The sequence below is a fragment of the Panthera pardus genome, unplaced genomic scaffold, assembly GCF_024362965.1.
Source record: "Panthera pardus isolate Hobbes unplaced genomic scaffold, ASM2436296v1 HiC_scaffold_26, whole genome shotgun sequence".
Lineage (NCBI taxonomy): Eukaryota > Metazoa > Chordata > Mammalia > Carnivora > Felidae > Panthera > Panthera pardus.
This window is the reverse complement of record NW_026526832.1, coordinates 6,033,105-6,055,261: the sequence shown is the minus strand read 5'-3', so window position 1 is coordinate 6,055,261 and position 22,157 is coordinate 6,033,105. Positions and strand designations below refer to the sequence as shown.

General features: G+C 45.3%; 1 protein-coding gene across 3 annotated transcripts in view; it reads left to right on the top strand.

Annotated features, from left to right (window-relative positions):
• The window catches only part of NCAPH (non-SMC condensin I complex subunit H), a 33,824-nt gene that overhangs the window by 350 nt on the left and 11,317 nt on the right, over positions 1 to 22,157 (top strand). For 2 of the 3 annotated variants that reach the window (XM_053890975.1, XM_053890974.1), the window contains exons 2-12: positions 3,920 to 4,139; positions 4,300 to 4,390; positions 5,286 to 5,378; positions 5,704 to 5,839; positions 6,514 to 6,638; positions 13,218 to 13,407; positions 15,417 to 15,508; positions 16,221 to 16,426; positions 20,116 to 20,264; positions 20,616 to 20,722; positions 21,581 to 21,703. In XM_053890975.1, the coding sequence (XP_053746950.1) occupies positions 3,920 to 4,139; positions 4,300 to 4,390; positions 5,286 to 5,378; positions 5,704 to 5,839; positions 6,514 to 6,638; positions 13,218 to 13,407; positions 15,417 to 15,508; positions 16,221 to 16,426; positions 20,116 to 20,264; positions 20,616 to 20,722; positions 21,581 to 21,703 (1,532 nt within the window). Of the gene's footprint in view, positions 1 to 154; positions 178 to 3,919; positions 4,140 to 4,299; positions 4,391 to 5,285; positions 5,379 to 5,703; positions 5,840 to 6,513; positions 6,639 to 13,217; positions 13,408 to 15,416; positions 15,509 to 16,220; positions 16,427 to 20,115; positions 20,265 to 20,615; positions 20,723 to 21,580; positions 21,704 to 22,157 lie in introns of those variants that run through there. The other variant, XM_053890976.1, reaches the window with a different exon arrangement.

The window sequence follows — 22,157 nt, the reverse complement described above, 5'->3', positions numbered from 1 at the left end:
CTTCAGTCGGCGTCCGGAGCGCTTGGGCAGATCCCCACTCCTCCTTACGGTCGCTGGGTGTGGGGCGACCTTTCCTGTAGGCTTCTATGCCGTGCGCGGTGTGTCTCCGTTGAAACGGTGGTTTTCCTGGGCCTGCCGTACGCTTCGCACGCGTGCATGTATTTTTGCATTCATTCAGTAAGCGTTGAGCGCTCCCTTTGGGCCAAACTCTCTGTCAGGTGCAGAGATACAGTAAAGAACAAAACAGATAAGATCCCAACCTCTTGGAGCTTGTATTCTAGTTGGGGAGCCAGTTAACAAACGAAAGAATTGCGCATGAGGCTGAGTGCTGTGATTGAGAATAGCAGAGTAAGGGGAGGGGCCCCTTTCATTTGAGGATGCAAGGAAGGTCTTAGAGCAGAGACTGGGGAACGGGTTCTAGGGAGAAGAAGCAGGTGCGATAAAAGGGCAAGGAGGAAAGAGCCTGGCTTCCGCTAGGACTAGCAACATTGTGCCTGAACAGTGAGTGAGGCCCTTGAGGTAGGCAGGGCCTTTGCAGGTCTTGGTAAAAGGTTTGGAAATTTAGAGTTACGTTTTGGACGTGGTAAATGACTCGTGAGAGAGACTGTTGAACGGGTCAGTAAACATTGGGATAAGAGTTGGACACTCCGGGGAGTGATATGGGCCACTCAGGGAAGTGGCCCGCAGACTCAGGAACAAATTTGGACATCATCATCATATAGATCATAAAACCATGGGAACAGGTGAGAATGCTAGAAAGACCCTGTAAGAAAAGACACTCAGGACCAGCATTTAGAAGCTAGATAGAGAAGGGGGAGCTTGAAAAACCGTCAGAAGAGAGCGGTGACATAGAAACCAGGAGTGTTTCAAGAAGCACTTGAAGGGTTTTCATCTGTTTCACATGCTGCTGAAACTCTACAGAGAGATGAAGCCTGAAAAGTAGCCAGAAGTTGTAGGTGATAGTAACAAGATAGTTTTCATAAAGTGGTGGGGGTGGTAGCCAGACATAGAGGTTTGAAAAACGAATGGGAGGTAAGGAAGTAGATGTAGAAAGTGTCTTTGAGCTCAGTAATCATCTGAACGAGAGAAATCTGAGGAGTATTCCAAGAATTGAAGTGTGCCTCTGATCCCCATCTTGAGTTTCCCTCTTAGGTTCCTCCTTCAGTGCTTCCTATTTCTGTTAAAGTCTTTTGTCTCAAGGTCCAACTCCCCTTCTTCTCTGGAAGTGCCCTCATCCAGATAGTAACAAGTCCTCTTGATTCATTCCCTAAATATGTCTTTTGCCTCCTTCCTTTTCTATTTTTTCTTTCTGTTCCTTATGTTTGTTTTGACCTCACCTCAGAGTTAATGTCAAACATACTCTTCAGCCTGTGGGAAGCTATCAGGGGAACATGTGAAGTTCTTCTTGTATTTTATTTATTCCCTTTTATCCCTATGCACCACTTTTGAAAAAATTAATGTTTTTTTTTTTGAGAGAGAGAGAGAGAGGATGTGAAGGGGCTCCGCACTGACAGCAGAGAGCCCCATGTGGGGCTTGAACTCACGAACAGTTGAGATCATGACCTGAGCTGAAGTCAGACACTTTAACCAACTGAGCCTACCCAGGCGCCCCAATTAATGTTTTTATTTTTAAGTTTATTTCTTTTGGGAGAGACAAGAGTGTGAGCCGGGGAAGGGCAGAGAGAGAGGGAGAATCCCAAGCAGTCTCTGTGCTGTCAGCGTAGAGCCTTACTCAGGGCTGTAACTCACGGAACTGTGAGATCATGACCTGAGCTGAAATCAAGAGTGGGACGCTTAACTGACTGAGCCACCTAGCGCGCCCCCCCCCCCCCACCCTTTGCCACTTATGTTCCCTTCCCCTTACATGGGCAACACTTAGTGTTAATTGTGTATCACTTTTTTTTTTTTTTAATTTTTTTTTTTTGAGACAGAGAGAGACAGAGCATGAGCAGGGGAGGGGCAGAGAGAGAGAGAGAGAGAGAGGGAGACACAGAATCCAAAGCAGGCTCCAGGCTCCAGGCTCCGAGCTGGCAGCACAGAGCCCGATGCGGGGCTCAAACCCACGAACCATGAGATCATGACCTGAGCTGAAGTTGGACGCTTAATTGACTGAGTCACCCAGGAGCCCCTATATTCTTTACTTTTCACTGTCTGTCCCTCATGTCTCTCATGTTCTTGTTCCCCTCCTTACTTAGCTTACATTCCCTGGTCAATCACTCTGTTTCATACGCTTCTAACCCCTTCTAGCCTTTTGCCCTCTTCCGGCCTCTGTATACTTTCTTGATAAAATCACAATCCTGATTAATTCCAACTCTGCCTACTCTCCTTGCCCCTGCTCACTTGATGGTCTCAAGGGGACCCTAAAGCTGCCCAGCAGTCATGCTGTATTCCCTTGTTCATCCACTCTCCTTCTTCTAGATGGCTATTCCATACCTTCCTTTCTCTCCTGAAATCTCCAGTACCTCCTCCCTGGCCCTCACCCTTAGCTACTGCGTTTTGGTTTTTATGTGCTTCTTATTTTACTAAGAAAATTAAAACAGTCCAAAAGGAACATCCACAAATGCACCGTTGTGCTTGCTCCCTTACCTGTATCTCTGTCTGTGTTGTCTGGCTTCCTTTCTCTTGCTGTGGATGGGCTTTCTGTAAGGAAAAGCAATGCTCTTACTTCCTTGAATGCATTGTTCCTTGAATGCATTGTTCAGTGACTTTTACCCTTTATTCTGCATGATCGCTGTGAATAGTGCCCCCCCCCCCCCCAAAGATACCTGGAACCTTTGAATATGGTATCCTTATGTGGTAAAACGGACTTTGCTGAGGCACCTGCCTGGCTCAGTTGGAAAAGCATACAACTCTTGAATTTGGGGCTGTGAATTGGAGCCCCATGTTGGTTGTAGAGGCTACTAAATATATATATATATATATATATATATATATATATATATATATACACACACACACACACACACACACACACACACACTAATACAAGATTATAATTTGAAAAGGACTTTGCAGATATGATTAGGTTAGGGGTCTTGAGATGGGGAGATTATCCCAGATAATCTGGATGGGCCCAGTGCAATCTCAGTGGTCCTCATAAGAGGGATGCAGGAGGTTCACAGTCAGAAGGCAATGTGATGACAGAAACAAGAGGTTGGAGTGATGGGACGAATGTAGGCAGCCTCTAAAAGTTGAAGAAGACAGGGAAGGAGATTCTTCCCTGAAGCCTCCAGAAAGAACACGGCCCTGCTAACACCTTGATTTTAGACTCTGACTCCAGGACCGCAAGAGAATACATTTGTGTTGGTTTAAACCACTAAGTTTGTAGTAATTTGTTAATAGCAGCAATAGGAAACTAATACAATTTCTTTGCTTCATTCTCTCTACTAAGCTGGAGTTTTCCCATCTTAAAATTAATTTCTCAACCTCACTTCCCTTTCAACTGCTTCCCTCCCATTTTAGTCCTTCCTTATTACCACGTAAGTCCTTGAAAACTTTGTCTCCATTTACTGTCTCCCAGTGTCTCTTCTCCTATCTTCCCTGGAATCTATGCCTGTTTGACTTTCTCCTCCCGCTGCTACCCTAGGAAAACGGCTATTGTCGAGGTCACCAATAAACCTCCAGGTGGTTAAATCCACTGACTGATTCTCAGCCCTTCTCGAATTTGACCTCCTTTCAGACCTCACTAATTTGTCAAGGAAGCATCAGAAGGCCGTCACGCCAAGAAAAACGTAAACTATAGAGGTTCTAGCCACAGAATATTCGAGTTGGAAAAGGTCTTGGTGGCAAATGTGCAGTGAACTTCCACCCCAGGAGAGGCCCCAAGCCCACTTTAGAATAGGAAATGTTCCGTGGAAGGTTTGTTGAGCAAGTGTTTGGCTCCATCACCGTCAGCCACAGTGAATACCTTTTTCTTCAGAAATCCGTGGGCACCCCCACAGTACCTCCTCACCTTCAGAACGGGTGTTCTCGATGCCCCTGCCTCGGAAGGCCCCTCTCAATACTCCTGGCACCCCCGTCCTTGAAGACTTTCCTCAGAATGACGACGAAAAAGAGCGACTGCAGCGGAGGCGCTCCCGAGTCCTGGACCTGCAGTTCAGCGCAGACTCGCCTCATTTGCTAGCCTCCCCATCGAGCAGGTGAGTGCATTCGGGGCTGCCTCCATTGGGTGGCTGTCCTGACGCGGGTCACGTGGGTCTGGCATCTCCACGATACCATGTGGGATTCTGGATCCAGATTTTGAAAGGTTAGGGTATCATGGATCCTTGCCAGAGTTTGTTGTTTTTGTTTTTCGTGTAGGAATATTGACGTTTCAGCCACGATTCCTAAATTTACAAATACACAGATTACAGAACATTACTCCACCTGTATCAAACTATCCACTGAAAATGTGAGTATCTGGGGCGCCTGGGTGGCTTAGTTGGTCGAGTGTCCGGCTCTTGGTTTCGGCTCAGGTCATGATCTTGCTGGTTCATGAGTTCGAGCCCCATGTCAGACTCTCTCTGGCAGCACGGAGCCTGCTTGGGATTCTCTCTCTCTCTCTCTCTCTCTCTGCCCCTCCCCCCGCTTGTGCTGTCTCTTTCTCAAAATAAATTTTTAAAAAATTATTAAAAAAAAAGAAAAATGTGAGTATCTGCTGGATTATCAGTGAAGATACTGCAACTTGATCACAAGGGAAATCTATCCTTGATTCTGTGGAGAACGTGCAATTGATGATAATTATGTGCTTTCATTGTCCAGCGACTCTTCTTAATGCTAATATTTTTCTGCATGCTTTTACTGCTTCTTACGGGCCTTCGATGCTCTTTTTGATAAGGTTGCCTGCCACCTGCAGTGTATCTAGAGAGGCAGCATTGCTTAGGGGTTAATAGTGTGAGTTCTAGAGCTAGCCTCTGTTGGAATCCAGCCCCTGCCATTCACGAGCTGTATAGTATCGGCAAGTCGCCTAAGCACTCTGCTGCATTGTCCGCTGTAAAATGAGAATGTGACTAGTACCTGCCTCCTAGAGTTGTTCTGAGGGTGACCGAGTCCCTTTGTGTGCAGTGCTTAGAACAGGGTCTGCGTACAGCGAAAACTCAGGAAGTGTGCTGTCACCCTCTGGGCCTTGAGAATGGGGAGATACGTGTATGGATTTAGCCCTGTCATCAAGTGTTTGTGGGAATTGATACCTGTGGTGAGATGTGGGCTGTTACTTTGTAAAAGCGTAGCTTCCTCTATTAGGGTAGCATTATTTACATGAGCCTAGGCTATAAATAACAAACCTTTCTACGTTTTTCTGTTTTCAGAAAATTACTACCAAGAATGCTTTTGGTTTGCACTTGATTGATTTCATGTCCGAGATTCTTAAACAGAAAGACACCGAACCGACCAACTTTAAAGTAAGAAGGATGTTCACCTTCTCTTGGATGTGAATTAATGATGATTATTTCTGATATTTAGCACAACCCTGTACTTGAATTCTGCAAATACGTGAGAACCTTCCTTGTATAAGACATTTTATTAGCTTCTTTACTTTCTTTCCTAAACTGATGAACTAGAGATCTCTTTGTGTTATATTTTGTTTATTCCCTGTCAGTCTTAGGGGAATCTTTGTCATTTTTTTCTTAAGAGCAAGTAAATATTTTACAAAGCTTGCTGTGTTTTTGCTTGTTCGGCAGTTCCTTTTTATGCCTCCAGTGAGTATAGCTCTGCTTGTTTGACTAGGTGGCCGCTGGCACTCTGGATGCCAGCACCAAGATCTACGCTGTGCGGGTGGACGCTGTCCATGCCGATGTATACAGAGTCCTCGGGGGGCTGGGCAAAGATGCGCCATCTCCAGAGGTAGAGAACCATGATGCAGGTATGTGGGTTCAGATCTGGATTTAAGGGGCTGGCTTAAGGGTGTAGCAGGTAGTGATTTGAGTAATATGTTGGAATGAAGTCGTAGGAAATCAATAATCTCATTCGACTGAAGACATGAACATTTTCAGAATTGTATATGAGAAGATCCTTAAGCCCTAGAGTTGTTTTTCTTCAAAAAAGAGAAGAACCTTACTAAAACTTTTGGCTTTTATTTAGGCAAGATTGAGTAAACATCACCAAGTGGGGGAGCTTCTGATTTGGGGGGGCTTTAGAAATTGGCTTGTATTAGAAGCCAAATACTTAAGGTTTCTCCCGAAGCTGTGGATTAGTTTTTGAGAGAGAGGCAGAGCATGAGCAGGGGAGGGGTAGAGAGAGAGAGAGAGGGAGAGAGAATTCGAAGTGGGCTCCAGGCTCTGAGCTGTCAGCATGGAGCCTGACATGGGACTCAAACTCACGAGCCACGAGATCATGACCTGAGCCCAAGTCAGACGCTTAACTGACTGAACCACCCAGGCGTCCCTGAAGCTGCGGATTAGATGAGCCTTTTGCTTTGAGAGAATGGCACATTCCAATTATGATTGCTCTTTAGAGGTTTGAAGAACATGAGTTAATTAGTTTAGTTACGTGCTCCAGAGCAATCCTTGCAGTAACTAGTCTTATTTCTTCTTTCAGATGGAAGTGCTACTGAGACAGGAACAAGCAAAAAGGCTCAAAAGCCAAAGAAGAAGCACTCCTACAAAACCATCGAACAGAATATAAGCAACCTCAATGTCTCTGAAGCAGATCGGAAGTGTGAGGTGAGGAACTGTGTGCAGTGTGGTCTCTGACTAATTCAGAGCCTCAGTGGCTGAAACTCGGCAGAGCCAAGCCTGCCCGGTATGCGTTTGCTTAGGCCTCAAGGGAGTAAAATATATAATTGGCATCTGCATTATCATCCCTTAGCTTTATAGTGAAGACTGACAGGTATAAGTCCCTGCTTTCCCCACAATATTTCAGAATGATTGAGTCGAAAGAGATGGCAAATTACCAAGGACTCTAATCGATCATACCATTAATTTTCTTTCCTAGTACATGCAGCAAAGATAATGATGGCTAACTTTTACTGTGCATTTACTGGGCACCCTATCCTGCCCAAAGCCTGTGAGCTGAGCTGTGTTACCTCGCTTGAGGTACAGGGCGTTAAGTAACTTGCCCAAAATGATACAGCTAGTAAGCAAGCTGGGATTTGAAACTAAGTGGCCTCGCTCCAGAGTCCTTGCTGTAAACAGCCTTACGATCTGGCAAATCCTAAGGAATCTGCTTAAAGGCAGCCAGAGGCTTCATTTATCTTTAGCATAGTTAATTTAAAGCAAAGGTGTTGGTACAAGCTTTTTTAAAATTTTGCTATTAAAAACAGTATCTCAGTGAACATTCTTGTACATATTTGTGCTCTTCTGAGGATGTATCTGTAAGAAAATTCTGAGTCATAGAATTTCCATTGGGTCGTACCAATCTACTATGCCACCAACAGTGGACTAGATTACATTCTCCTACCTCCATGACATTTGTAAATGGCAGTTAAGGTCAAGAGACTGGAATTGATCACCAGAATGAGCATATGTAGAAAAAGGACTGAGCCCTGGGATACCCCAATCTTAAGAATTCAAAGAGCCAAAGAAGAAACATTCAGTAGGTAGGAGGAAGACCAGGAGGGTGTGGCACCCAAATGAGAAAGTGTCAGGGAGGAGGGAGTGATCAGCTCTACCAAAGTGGCAACCTGGGGCCACTGGTATTCTTGGAGAAGGAAGGGCCTATGGAGCTGAAACTCAGACCAAGGAAGGGGTGCTGCTTGGCTCAGTGTCCCTGAGTTTGGAAGAGGGGCTTGTGGGACCCAGGACCCAGACCTCTGAGGAAGGCATTCTGGTTGGTGCTGGTGTCTGTGAGGGGCACACAGTGAGGCTGGTTCTGTGAGTGTGAGTAAAAGTGCAAATTGAACTCAGCTAGTGCATCTGGGGTGAAGAAGTCCTGCTGGGTGACAGCAACAGGAAGCCTACAGAAAGAAGCAAGTCCCTTCCTGTAGCCTTGCAAGCTCCCTCTAGTGTCCCCTACTGGTGGAGCCGAACAGGAAGCTGCTGGCAAAGCCCAAATGTGGTCCTAGAGCTAGCATCACAGAGCGGACAATACGAAGTTGGTTTGGGTCTGAGAAGCAATACCTTAATAACTAGCAGAGAGGTAAAGTGTCACAATATCTACTTCCGAAAAGGTTCGGTGGGGGTGGCAAGGAGAGAAAGCAGATATGCAAAATGTTACCCACACAGAGGTTCTTATTACTATTTCAACATTCTTGTAGGCTTGAAATTTTTCTTAATAAATGGGGGCAAACAAATGGGAAGAGAGGAATGAAGACACTATAGGCTGTTCTTTTGAAGAGTTTTGCTATAATTTGGAACAGAGTAATGGGTGGCAAGTGGAGAAGAAAGTAAGGTCTGGAGGGTTTTCCTGGTTTTTGCTTTTTTAATGGGAGAATTAACAGCATGTTTACTTGTTGATGGGAACAGTCTAGTGGAGAATGGCGGAGACTTGCTCAAGTAGAGTCTTTGAGCTCGTGAGAAGGGAAGGGAATGGACAGTGTCGACAGAATTTGGCTAAGGAGCACCCATGGCTGGTGAGAGATGGCATGCAAGTGTGCACGTGTGGGAGCGTTCCAGGTAGTCCCTTCTGGTTGTGTCCCACCAGCACCCCCCCGCTCCCCCCCCCATTGAAAATAGGAAGCCAGACCATCAACTGTGTGGAAGAGGAAAGGTAAAGGTTTGAGGAGAGAAAAAGGTAGGAGGGTGGGTGAGCAAGTGGACTGGGGAAGTAGAGTTTGCTTGCCAGACAATACTCATGGTTGACTTGAAGGCCGTGGCAGACGAATATAAAGTAAGTTCAGTCAACGTGACTTTGTGTGTTTCTCTGACAGTGGTTAGCTGTGTGGGTGCGAGCGTGAAGCGGGCAGAAAGCTGGATTTAATACAGGATTGTATTCAGCTGAATCAATGTGACACAGCTAGAAAGGAGCACTGGAGTGAAGATCATGTGTGAGGGGGTGGTTACGATCAGTGTTTATGGAACTTTGGTGGGGAAAAGAGGGACAGCATAAAGCCGTATGATCAGTGGTTGTAGGGCCTGGTGGGTCAAAGACTTCTTGGTGTTAGAGACAAGAAGGTGTTGGCTGGAAAGATGTGAGGTGACTGTCAGGGGCACTTAGAGTTGAGCAACAGAGAGGCTGCAGTCATGGTTAGGATTCAATTCAGAGAAGAAGAAAGGGAGTAAAAGACAGGAGGTGTGGGGTTCATGCTGGGATCTCTGGAAGTCCTGGGATTTTCAGGATGAAGCTCAAGACCATTGAAGGAGAGGATATCAAGGAACTGAGAGGCCACAGTGCTGGATGGATGGATAGATGGATATTGAAACCACCAAAAACTATGACAGCAGTAAAATTGGAGAATAGTAATGAGCCAAGAGTGCATATTAAGGTCTCCCAAGAATTGGGTAGACCTGGGGATTGGAAGGCGATTGAAAAACATATGGGCAGAGGGTGGTGAGGTCTGACCTTATATTATGTTCAAAGCTGAGGGTTTTAGGACTTGGGAAGGAGAGTAATCTGGAAGCAGCGATGAGGAACAAGGAACTTCACCTATCCCACATCTAGGCCAGCGGTCGGTTGGAGAGCTGCGGAAGAGGAAGCAGCCGCGCTGGTGAGCCTGCAGGGAAGCAGTGTCCTTGGGCAGACAGCAGGTTTCATTAGAGCAGTGCCCCTTAGCGTTTTGTCATTCTCTTCCTCCTCCAGAGCCTTTTTAGATATTGTCTTCCTACCCCCTGCCCTGAAATGAATTATAAAGGAATAAGATTTTGTCAGGTAAGTTTGAGGCTTAGAACCACAAGTTATTATAACTTCTGAGATTTTTTTTCACCCTCTCCCAGAACCAGTTTTCACTTCCTTTAGAATGATATCACCCCCATTGAAAATGAATGAGTTACAGCTGGTAGGTGAAGAAAGAAGTGGGGGAATGTAGGGAATTTCGGTGATGACTGACCGAGTCTAGAGGGCCCTGGCAGAAATTATCAATTGTTAAGAGAGGGGGGTGGGGCCCAAAAAGGGGATGTCGGAGCTGTATAGGGTTTAGAGCCTGGGAAATGTAGAATCCTGGGGGCTCCTGGGTCTTTTATACGTAACTAATAAATAAACTAAATAGAGGGTAATAATGAAATTAGTCCTGGTGGCCTCATGGCAGATGGAAGTGGTAGAGGCTGAGCATGCGGGGGGCTAGGAGAGAGGAGCCTTGCCAGTCTTATTCTGAGTGGTGGGGCAGTTCTTCTCTGGACTTGCCTGGAGGCTCTAGCCTGTGCTAGTGTGAGGACTGTGTGTGAATTGGCAGGATGGGGCCTGAGGAAGGTGGATCCACTGAGGCCAAGGCCAAAGAGGGAGGGGGAAAAACAAGGGTGGCGGGTGCTTTGGGGAGAGAGAGTTGTATTTATCGATGTGTCAGCGTTGACCTTGGGTAGTGCCAGATTTCTAGGCAGGTGATGTAAAGTTCAGATCCTAGTTCCACTGTCTTAGCTGTGTGGTTTGGGAAAAGACTCTGAATCTCACTTTGTTAAATTGTAAGAACAGGTGACATTAGTCCCATCCACATACGGGTTTTGTGGTAGTGAATCTGTTCCTAGCAAACTGCTTTTTATCCATAGTAATATGTTGCATACATCTGAAGAGAAGCCATATAATTCTTTCCCACCTTCCTGTCCCCTCCCCAGTTCTCCATTTTCCCCTTTTCTTACATCCAACTTCAGCTCTTACAGAAAATTCTGTTTCCAATCATCTTTTTTCTGACCAGGTAGACCCAGTTCCAGGGAGCCTGAGGAAGCTTGCAGTAACTACCCTTTCCAGTTGTTCTAAAGAGAGAATGAGAGAGCAAGCAGTGCTGCTCCCTCTAAGCCTGTGGTGGTCAGCTACATCTAGGCCAAGTGAAATCATTCGTCTTTTGGTGTTGGGTTTTTTGGGTTTTTTTTTTAAGTTTATTTATTTTGAGGGTGGGGACAGGCAAAGAGAGGAGAGAGAAAGAATGTGAAGCTGGTTCTGTGCTGAGAGGAGAGAGCCCAATGCGGGGCTCGAACTCACAGACTGTGGGATTATGACCCAGACTGAGTTGGATGACTAACCGACTGAGCCACTCAGGAGCCCCATCATTAGTCTTGAAGAAACACCAAGTACCCCATCCTAGAAAGTATTTTTTTGCTCTGTAATCTGCCGTAATGGCCCAAAGCCCAATTTGGAAGATAAACAAGAGGGAGAGATTGTCACAAACCTAAAATTTGAAGTTTCAACTGTTTCTTGAACCCACATTCTCTTGGAGATGGCATGGAGATGAGAAAGCAAATGTTCTGTGGGTGTGTCTAGACCAGTTGAGAACTCTTATTTGTGTATGAGCTGATCTGTTTTGGACACAGCTCTCTGTGTGCAAAATGTTTGCTGTCATGAGAGATTCCAACCTGATTATGCTCCAGTTCTTTAAACCAGGAGAGCACAAATAGATACAATGAAAGGAAGTTCAAGGCACATAGTATAGGAAATCAGAGTGGGTGGAGGTCAGAATTGATGGAAGAGGTGAAATTTGAAACTGGGCCTTAAAGGAAAGGTAGGTATTTTCAGATGGAGATTGCCAGGAAGGTGATTCTAGGCAGCTAGGCAGCTGGGTGGTTTATAAGTTTGTCTAGAGCCAAACTAGAGTTTGTCTAGTATTTACTCACACAGCTGAAACCACCTAGGCTTTACCATGCAGTTCATTGTCTACCAAGGTCTCTTTTTACTCTGTCTTTTCCTTGCTGTGGACCCTTGTTTCAAAGGTTGTTCTACCCAAGGTACCTGGCTATCTCAGTCTTTAGAGCATGTGACTCTTGATCTTGGGGCTGTGAGTTTCAGCCCCATGGTGGATGTAGGGATTACTTAAAATATAAATAAATACATAAATAAAAGACAAAAGCTTTATCTACCCAAACTATGCAGTTAGCAATAATTCATTTTCCCCTCAAATTACTCAAAGATGTTAGTCAAGACCATTGTTCCTACACTAGCATGATGTAATTCTAGACAAAAGTGAGGAAAACTAGTGTTTTTCAGTTTTATTTTAGCATTTACAGTTCCTGCATTGACTCTTTGAAATGCTGAGTTTCATTAACTACCCACACAGGACCTCAAAGGGTGTGGGGCTCCAGGTGGGAAGCCAATGGTCTGGGTAGCATTTTAGGAAGGGAATGGGAATAGCAACACTAGTATTTTTGGAATGGGAAATGAGAAAGACCAGAGGCAAGGGTTAACTTAGGCGTGGGTTGTATTGGCGGCAATAGGGGTGAAGAAGGAAGCGATAGATGGTAGAGATGTGCGGGGAGGAAAACTTGCCAGGCTGTGTGACTGGGTGAGCGGTAGGGAGACAGGAAGAACTTGGAGGTGATATATGTGATACTCGGGCTAGGAGGATGGTGAGACAGGTTTATTGGGAAGGCGAGAGGAGAGTCTTGGTTCTGGTGGGGCCAGGCTCAGAGCTAAGGGGGCCAGGAAAGAGCCAGAGACCCACATCTGTCATCCCACCTGAGGCCTCTTCTCTCCGTAGTAGCTACATCCGGAGACATAAAACCTGTGAATCCAGTACCCAACCTGTTTCCTGTCGCAGGGCCACCTGTACAATCAGGTGACTTCTGCCCTCTTGCCACACGTGCGTGTGCCTTGCTCTGTCCTTGTTCTCGTGCTCTGTGCCCTGTTCTGCCTTTGGGATTGGTGTCATGTGGCCGTGCCACTCCTACTCCTTATCCCAACCTTGGGAGCCTTCTTACAGCCTATTCCATGTTTTACCCATCCATCTAGTCCTGCTGACTCTGCCTGTCTTTCCCCTCAATCTCTTAGTGTGTTCCTTCAAATCTGTGAAAATATTTCTGTTCAGAGTAATAACGGGATCTTGTGAACAGATCCCTCATACAGGTTTTCTAAGTCCACAGAATTTGTTGTGATAGCATTCTACTAGAGATAGCTATTTGAAAACTGACTTATGGAAAGAGACCAGCAGAGGGATACTGTCTGTGTAGATTATAAACAGATTGACATAGTAGAAGCTTGTTCCCATTTACCGTGTACTTGAGCACTATGCATTTATTCATCTGACCACACACAGGCTTCCTTTTCAATTGGTATCTGCTAGGATGAGATTCTACCTATCAGAAAGCCCTCGACCTGTTTGGATCATGTGCAGAGATACTTCAATCCAGCATATGCAGTTGTGTATAAGCAGGGTCCAGTGAATGAGATTTTATATTTGCTTTGGCTGCATTCCATAATTCTTTGGTTCCCTCTGTTTTTACGTTCAGATCGATCCCATGTTTCAGAAGACAGCAGCCTCATTCGATGAGTGCAGCACAGCGGGGGTATTTCTCTCGACCCTCCACTGCCATGACTACAGAAGTGAGCTGCTGTTTCCTTCCGATGTCCAGACTCTCTCCACTGAAGAACCCCTGGAGTTGCCAGATTTAGGTTGGGTAGAAATGACAGATTTAAAGGGTGAGTACACATAGTGCGTCTCACCAGAGCATTTCAGTCATCGGAAAAGTTTCCGTACAGCCCTGGAGTGTAATAAGCCTGTCATTACGTTGCTTGGCTAAATTACCAGAAGGTGCCTCTGGAATGCCAAATTGGGCATCCTTTTGGAAGAAACTAACTTCTCTTCATCTCTGCAGCATGGAGTCTAAGAGTAGTAGCTGATGCCCACCTGGTCTATATGTGTTGCATCCCTCGTGTGCCCCTGTCAGCAGCCAGCTTGCACAGTCACGTTTTAGAGCCCTGGGCTAAGCCTGGCCTGTCACAGTTTGGACTTGGGAAAGGAGCTTTAAAATAGGCTTTTGGTGAGCCAGGGAGGCCTTGTTCTTCTGTTACCAATTTAGGGGGTCCTGAGGAGAAGAGGGCATTGTGAATTATTTTCAGACTCCACTGTGGTGGTCTGAGAATGGACCTGTCCTTTTGTTAACTCCTTATACTGGCTTGGAAAGGGTTTTATCCCCCCTCCCATCCTACCGTCCATACCCCTCTGAATCATCTGAGAAATTGTGACAGCCGTGGGTGGGGGGGATGGCAGGTGCAGGAATGTAGTAGCTACACTTGTGTGCAGTCTTTTTTATGTGTTGCATGAAATTGGTCCTCCCCCCCACCCCCCTGCCCCCAGGGCCACACAGATGTTACGGTGCCCGTTTTCATCCTTTCTATTCTTGTATAAAGTTTTTTTTCTTTTTTTTTGTTTTTTGCTTTGAGAGAGAGAGAGTGCACACGTGCACATGTGTGAGCAGGGGAGGGGCAGAGGGAGAGAAACTTAAGCAGGCTGCACGCCCAGCATGGAGCCTGATGCAGGGCTTGATCTCATGAACTGTGAGATCATGACCTGAGCCAAAATCAAGAGTCAGACACTTAACCGACTGAGCCACCCAGGCGCCCCGATTCTCGTCTAAAGTTTTCTAAGTACAGCTGTTTTGTGCTCATGATCTATTTCCAAGTTTATGCTCCCAACTGGGACTTTAATCTTGTGAGGTAACTAGTTTAGTTTGGGACTAAAATAAGTAGCATTGCATGATTGGTTGCGCAGTTAGTACACTTTTTTTTTTTTTTTTTTTTTTTTTTTGAGAGAGAGAGAGAGAGAGTGAGCACAAGCAGGGGAGGGGCAGAGGGAGAGAAACTTAAGCAGGCTGCACGCCCAGCATGGAGCCTGATGCAGGGCTTGATCTCATGAACTGTGAGATCATGACCTGAGCCAAAATCAAGAGTCAGACACTTAACCGACTGAGCCACCCAGGCGCCCCAATTCTCGTCTAAAGTTTTCTAAGTACAGCTGTTTTGTGCTCATGATCTATTTCCAAGTTTATGCTCCCAACTGGGACTTTAATCTTGTGAGGTAACTAGTTTAGTTTGGGACTAAAATAAGTAGCATTGCATGATTGGTTGCGCAGTTAGTACACTTTTTTTTTTTTTTTTTTTTTTTTTGAGAGAGAGAGAGAGAGTGAGCACAAGCAGGGGTGGGGCAGAGCGAGCAAGGGAGACAGAAGATCGGAAGTGGACTCTGTGCTGACAGCAGAGAGCCCAACGTAGAGCTCAAACTCCCGAGCTGCAAGGTCATGGCCTGTGCTGAAGTCGGACACTCAACTGACTGAGCCACCCAGGTACCCCCAGTTGGTACACTTTTTGGAAGGGTTTTTGATTTCCCAGCTATAGCATAGGGGCACAGAGTCCATTTCAGAGTCAAATGTCTGTGCTTCAGGTTTCTGCCCTAATGTTTCAGTAACTCTTGGAATGCCAATGTGGATGGAGCCTGCTTCCAGTGTGGGTATGTCTTTGGAGCACCACCCTCTCCCTGGACAGAAGTCTGTGACCTGGAGCTTGGCCTCCAGCCAGCCTCTGCCACAGAACAAGAGGCAACTGAGCCTCCCATCTCCATCGTGCTGCTCTGGTCGTTCTGAGCAGGGAGGAGTGTGCTCCATCCACATTCTTTGCCATCGTCCCTCTTTGCCATCTTCTGTTCTCTCCAGCGCCCTTGCAACAGTGTGTGGAAGATTGCCAGATCTGCCCTTCCCTGGCCGGGTTCCAGTTCACTAAATGGGACAGCGAGGCACATAATGAGGTGAGTTCAACTTTTAGACTTCTAAGGGCTCTGGGCATTTGTCCAACTGCTCATGGTTTCAGTGAGATGGCCCAAGACAAGTCTTGCCCAGTGAGAACCAAAACTGTGGCATCATTTTTATTTGGCCAAGAGTATAGAAAATATTTCCCTTGGCACTTCTGTAAGGACTAAAACCTGGGGGCTAGGAATGGAGGGTGAGGCAGCCCTGTCATTCCTGGGTGTGCATTTTTTTAATTAGCTTTACCCTCTAACATGGTTAATTCCAGTCCTCTGGTCTCAGGCTGCTGTCAGGCTCAAGGAATTTCCTGCTCTTCAGGGTTGAGTCCCTTGGCACAGAGTTTCCTGAGAAATTGTCATGTGTAGAGCTTTCCTCTGTATATTTTTAGTATGGCCCCCTTTAGCCTACATACTACCACTTCCAGAATAAATGGTCTCCATGGAAAACAGTTTTCTCTAAACATGTAGTTAATGGATACAGATTCCTGTTTCATGTTTTACAAAATGTGCCTGATGACAATACAGCTTCATCCTGTGCTGCACAATATAAACTTCCTCAGCGCTTTACTATCGTGAGAACGTTGGCTCTGGGGAGGTGGGAGGAGAGGCTGGAAACTCGAATTTTGGGATGAGAAAGGAGTCTGTTCCTCCAGCGGTGGCTGGGGTGGCCGTGGGAATGGGGAGTACTAGAGAACCCTCTCTTTGTCCTCTCCAGTCCGTGTCTGCCCTGGTAGACAAGTTCAAGAAAAACGAACAGGTGTTTGACATCAACGCCGAGGTAGAGGAGGATGACTGCGGGGATTTTCCTGATGGGCCCATGGAGGACGACTTTGATGCGAACGATGAGCCTGAGCACAGCATGGCTGGGGACAACGCTGAGTTCAGGAGCTGGAAGGAACCCTGCCACACTCATAGCTGCCCGTAAGGCTCTCAGGGCCACAGATGTTCCCAGCGGAGTTTCCATTTGTTCTTTCCCTGCTGAGACAGTCGAATTTCATCTCTGAGACTGGCTAGGCTGGCGTGCTGGCCATGTAGTCCACACAGGCTGAGCCGTTCTGACTCACGGAATCACACCTTCCTGTGAATTTGGCTAAGCAACTTAGTGGTTATAAAACTGACACTGTGGGAGTTTGTAAGGATAGAACTAAAATATGTAAAGTGCTGGGAAAAAGTACCTGGGATACAGGAGCTACTTCAATGGTGGCTCTTGTTACGTGTTTTGGTAGCACAGAGTGTGCTTTCTTTCTACACATGACGCATAGTCTGGCTTTTGGCTACATCACTGCATGTCAGTTACAGACACAAACAGGCTTATGTGCTGCTTACAGAAACAGTGGCCCCTGCCTCTTCAGGGTCAAGCAAAGAAGGGGGGCTGGGCAGTGTTCAGTTACCAGATAGGCAGACCAGGGATAAGCAAAGCAGGGGAAACTAAATAAGCAAATAAAACTGAGCATATTGGGCAGGAGGAATTAGCCTGTAGTAATTTAAATTTTTTATTACTCTAGTAGGCATAGAAGAAAATCAGAGCTTTCTGGGCCTTTTTATATGTACTGAAGAGATTAGTATTGTTTTAATTTTGAATATGGTTTGGAAGCATCATAATCACGCAGTACCAAGGGCCTCTAAAGGTCATGAATAGGCTTGGGTGTGGGAGATTCCATAAGACTACAAACGAACAGTCCCTGTGCCTACAGCAGTTTTGTGTGCCTGTGACTGGGGACAGCTAAGCTGGTTTGCTATGGGGTAAAACCTTAGAAGTTGTCCCGTATAATTTGTCTGCTTATGTGGGAAATGATTTGATTGATAATGTCTCCTCAAATCGGAGTAGATAGTGATGGGCTAAACATTTAGCACCTCAAGGCAAAACTACCATCTAAGACCTTTGGCACCGTCCTTTCTTCTCCTGGTTTGTACTGTTAGTATACTTGCAGTCTTGTCCCCGTTCCCATCCTATCTTCTACAAAGTGAGAAATGGTAGGCAGGTTGGTGGGATTAGCTCTTTTAATATCATTTTCAAATGTCAGAGAACAACTGTTACTTTTCCTGGCATCTGAGGAATTGATGGTAACAAAGGGCTTTAGTTACTTCCATTTTGTTATTTTGAATAAATGTCTCCATTTCTCTCCAGTTTCAAACAGAATGAAATCGTAGAGTCCATCCTACTGAGTGCATTAGGGCCAGGGGGCTTAGGTTCTAGCCTAAGGTTTTGTCCATCTTGAAATCCCTATCCTTGGCCTGGTGCTGTTCTTTCCCGAGAGCTCAGTAAATATTTAAACTGCACAGACTTGACTCTGTCATTGATAGATGTGAGATGTGGGGCAGAGGCAAGTGGCATCACCTTTTAGGGTCTTGTGTTCTCATCCATAAAATGAAGGGTTTGGACTAGATAATAATGTCTGAGCTCATGAGTGCTATATTATTCTGGCTTTGTGCCAGACCCATGCCAGGTGCCTTACCTGCATTACCTCCCATAATTTACATAGTGCAGAAAATGTCATTTCTTAAGCCTTACAACAACCTTATCATTAAGTCCTGTTATCCCCACTTCACAGATGGGGGAACAGGCTCAGAGAAGTTAAATACTGGGATGGAGCTGGGTATCACTCAGCACCTTTGGCCAATTCTGGCTGCATGTAATGAACTTTGGATAGTAGGCTCCCCCCCAGAGCATTTCACTGAGAGTCCCTGAAGCCAGGCTCTTCGTCACATTTCCCAAACTTTTCCTGGGTGATTGTTCTGTGCACCCGTGATGACAACACTGTACTGGACTAAAAGGTCTTTAAGGGCTTCTCTAGCTCAAGGTGGGTTATGGCAGTGCTGAATTATAAATTCCAGTGTTCTGTAGGATGCCCCATGTTATTGGTCCCTGGATGGCAACACTTGGACAACTGTGCACATCATCTGTTAACAAGGCCGGGCCTGACAGAAGTGTTGTATGTCCAGCAGCATCTTGGGCGCATTCCCTCTTCCTGCAGCAGTGGGCCACGTGTGCTCTAGCCAATCTCTCTGTGTACAGGTGCTTGCTGTGGTTACAGACCTAGTCTATACTCCAGGGCCCACCACAGCCTGCTCCATGCATGTAAGAATGAAGCATTTTGCTAAGTGCTGGGTGATGTGCTAGAAGCCAACTGGGAGGAGACCTTTACCCTGCAGGTTAAAGTGTGATGTGCTGAACTGGTGCTGAATTGAAGGAGGAGCCCTGCAGTGGGGGAGCAGGTAAAAGAAATAGTTCCCCCAGAGGGGATTAGAGAAGCTTGATGGGGGTGGGGGGTAGGCCTTGAAAACTGGATAGACCATGAAGTAGGTTGGTTGTTGAGTCAGGGACTTAGGACCAGTAGGGTGCCTGCCACATAGTATTGTGTATCGTAAGATGAAATGGCTAGAGTTCAAGCCTCAAGGGCCTTAGCCCTGCCCTGGCCCACAGATTCTCAGGGGATGGGGGCCAAGCTCTTTACAGCTTTGCCTATAAGTTCCCAATAAAGTCCCAGCATGACTGCCAAAACAGAACAGTATCTGTGAGAATTGAGCAGAGATTCTACTGAAGGCATCGTCTTTCTCCCTCCGGAGCTCACAGTGTAGTACAGTTGTTATCAGTAACATGGGCGTTCTACAGACTGGAAATGTGAATTTTTTTGAGCATATTCTTATTTTTAAAATTAAGTTTTAATTGCACAATAATTATACAAATCCAGTTTCCTAGTTCTTAAATAAATATTCTGTAGATACAGGTGAAGTCCCCTGTTAAAACTTTTTAACCTTATTCCATAAGGTTTGATGTAAAGAGGATTTGTGTGTATGGATCGCACAGTATGGATGAAAAACCCCTTGGTGCCTGAAGTTCCCTTGTTACCTTTACCTTTAGAGGGCAGTATAGCAGCACTAACATACTTTCTGATGTGTCAGGGGCCTTTAGGAGAAAGCTACCTCGCACATACTAGTACCTTGTAGAAAGGTTGAAAAATCAACCGAAAACTGCCATGCTGGACTGGCCAGTTAGACTTCACACACAGCAAAGAATAAAGCTAAGATGGCTTAACGGATTACAAGTGCCCCTCCCCACCCCGATCATTTGGGGGACAAATTAGAATAACATCTGTTTCACTTTTGGTAGACATTACACTAGTGCTATTGGAGCCCTCACTTTTGGAAGGATGGTGAAGAAAGAATGAGAGAGAGATTATCATCTTGTGTGGTGGGAAATCTTCCATATGGAAAGATCTTGAAGCTGATTCAGAGAATTGTGTCCAACTCCCAGCTCTGGCATTTTATTAACTGTGCAGTCCAACTTTCTCTCTGCCACTTTTCTTGTCTCTCAAGTGGGTAAACTTGCATTTTATGAAGCACTTTAAAACCTCCTTGTATAGCTATGATCATATTGTTATAAAATTAAGAGAAGCAAAAGCGCTTTGACTAAGTAAGAACTAAAGGATTTTTAACGATGAAGTATTTATATTGAACTAACTCTTAGAAATCCTGCCCATCTGTGAAAGCTGAGTAGGTAGTCTTCAGTTGCCTCACATGCTGCTTTACGTGTAAATGCATGATTGTGTTATATATATTGACATGTACGTGGTTGTACATGTAAAAATGTGATTTCATGTGTGTTACAGGGAAGAAATGATTCCCCTTGGGGATGGAGACATTAGGACCATGTGCCCCCTTTTGTCCATGAAACCTGGAGAATATTCCTATTTTAGTCCCCGTACCATGTCGATGTGGGCTGGCCCGGATCACTGGCGCTTTAGACCCCGACTCAAACGTATGTACTTCTAGATGGAACTTGAACACGTAGTGTCAGTGACCATCCAGCATGTGTGGGAATGACCACAAGCTTACAAGGCAGGACTCTAGAACTCTGAAGGGCTTGCCAGCGTTTTATGTTTTGCATTCTATCTTTGAATGGAAGGGATTAATTAGCATATTTTTTATTGTGTTTTGTTAGCAAGACCACAAATTACCAGTTGATGAAATAGGTATGTGGTTTGCCTTTCCTAATGCCATTATGTTGTTCAGATAAAAATGGTATTTTGCCATTGATAAGGATCCTGCAGAATGGGTAAATATTGTCCACAGAGGTGAACGGTATTGATGTCTGTGTTCATTTCTGCAGATGATGCTGCCTCCAAATCAGAAAACAAAAAGAAGAATACAAAGAAAGATTTTGAAATTGACTTTGATGATGATATTGACTTTGACATATATTTTCGAAAAACAAAGGTTTGTGCTAGATTTATTAGCATATGTGCTTTCTTAAATTACTCTTTTTACTCTTCTTTCTTTTCAGATGTGATTTTTTTTTTTTTTTTTTTTTTTTTTTTTTTTTTTGTATTTATTTATTTTGAGAGAGACAGAAACAGAATGCGAGTGGGTTAGGAGCAGAGAGAGAGGGAGACACAGAATCCAGAGCAGGCTCCAGCTCTGAGCTGTCAGCACAGAGCCCAACGTGGGGCTTGAACTCATGGGCTGTGAGATCATGGCCTGAGCTGAAGTCAGACACTCAACCAACTGAGCCACCCAGGCACCCCTAGATGTGATTTTTGTTTTAAGTTTATTTATTATTTTGAGAGAGGGAGAGAGCACGAGTGTATGTGAGCAAGAGAAGAGCAGAGAGAGAGAGAGAGAAGGAGAGAGAGAGAATCCCAAGCAGACTCTGTGCTGTCATCATGAAGCCCAGTGCAGGACTCAAACTCAAAATGGCGACATCCTGACTTGAGCCGAAATCAAGAGTTGGACGCTTAACCAACAGCCACCCAGATGCCCCACAGATGTGATTTTTTAAACAATTAATTACAAATATAAGTTTTAGAGTAAATAGATGGTTTCATTCTCCCTCAGTCTCTAGAGGAATTGAGAAAAAAACCCGAACTCAGTGGCAGATAGAATCAGGTTTAGAATAGGAATAATGTCTAGCAAAATCACTCTTTCACATGGAACTGGGAATTCTGACAGTAGACTAGTGCTGCCCAAATCCTTTCCAAGCTCCTTAAAAAAATATATATATATATATATATATATATATATATATGTTTAGAACATTCTTATTAAAGATGCCTAAAAACTTTTTTTTTTTAATAGGCTGCTACTATTCTGACCAAATCCACTTTGGAGAATCAGAATTGGAGAGCTACCACTCTTCCTACGGATTTCCTGTATGAGACTGATAATCTTGTCCAGCTGCATCTCAAACCAGGAACCAGGGTAAGACCAGGATAAGACTGTTCCTTGGTTCGTTCAGGCTGCTGCTGTTGTCTAACCTGCTGATAGCATCAGAGGTATCGAATGATGGGTAGTGTGACTGTCAGACAGTGCCTTTAAGGAAAAGGAGAGAGCGAGAGGAGAGATGTGTGTTAGCCCAGGGCAGTTACTGGAAGACGCAGTGGGTATAGCAGAGCTAAAGGGAAAGCTTATGGGATAGATGCACACCAAAGATTTGAAATACATCAGTTGGTTAGACCTCCGGATGGACACTGAGCCCTACACGCTGAAATGCTAGGGCGATAAACAATCTTTTGTTGAGGTTCTTACAAGATGTTAGTTATTGCTTGATTCTCTACTTTCTCGTTGAGGTGGTGGATTCACTAAGCAGATGCTGTTCCCAGCCCACGTTGCCTTCCTCATGGTCAGGGTGTGGACGGGGTGTAGACTGTGACAT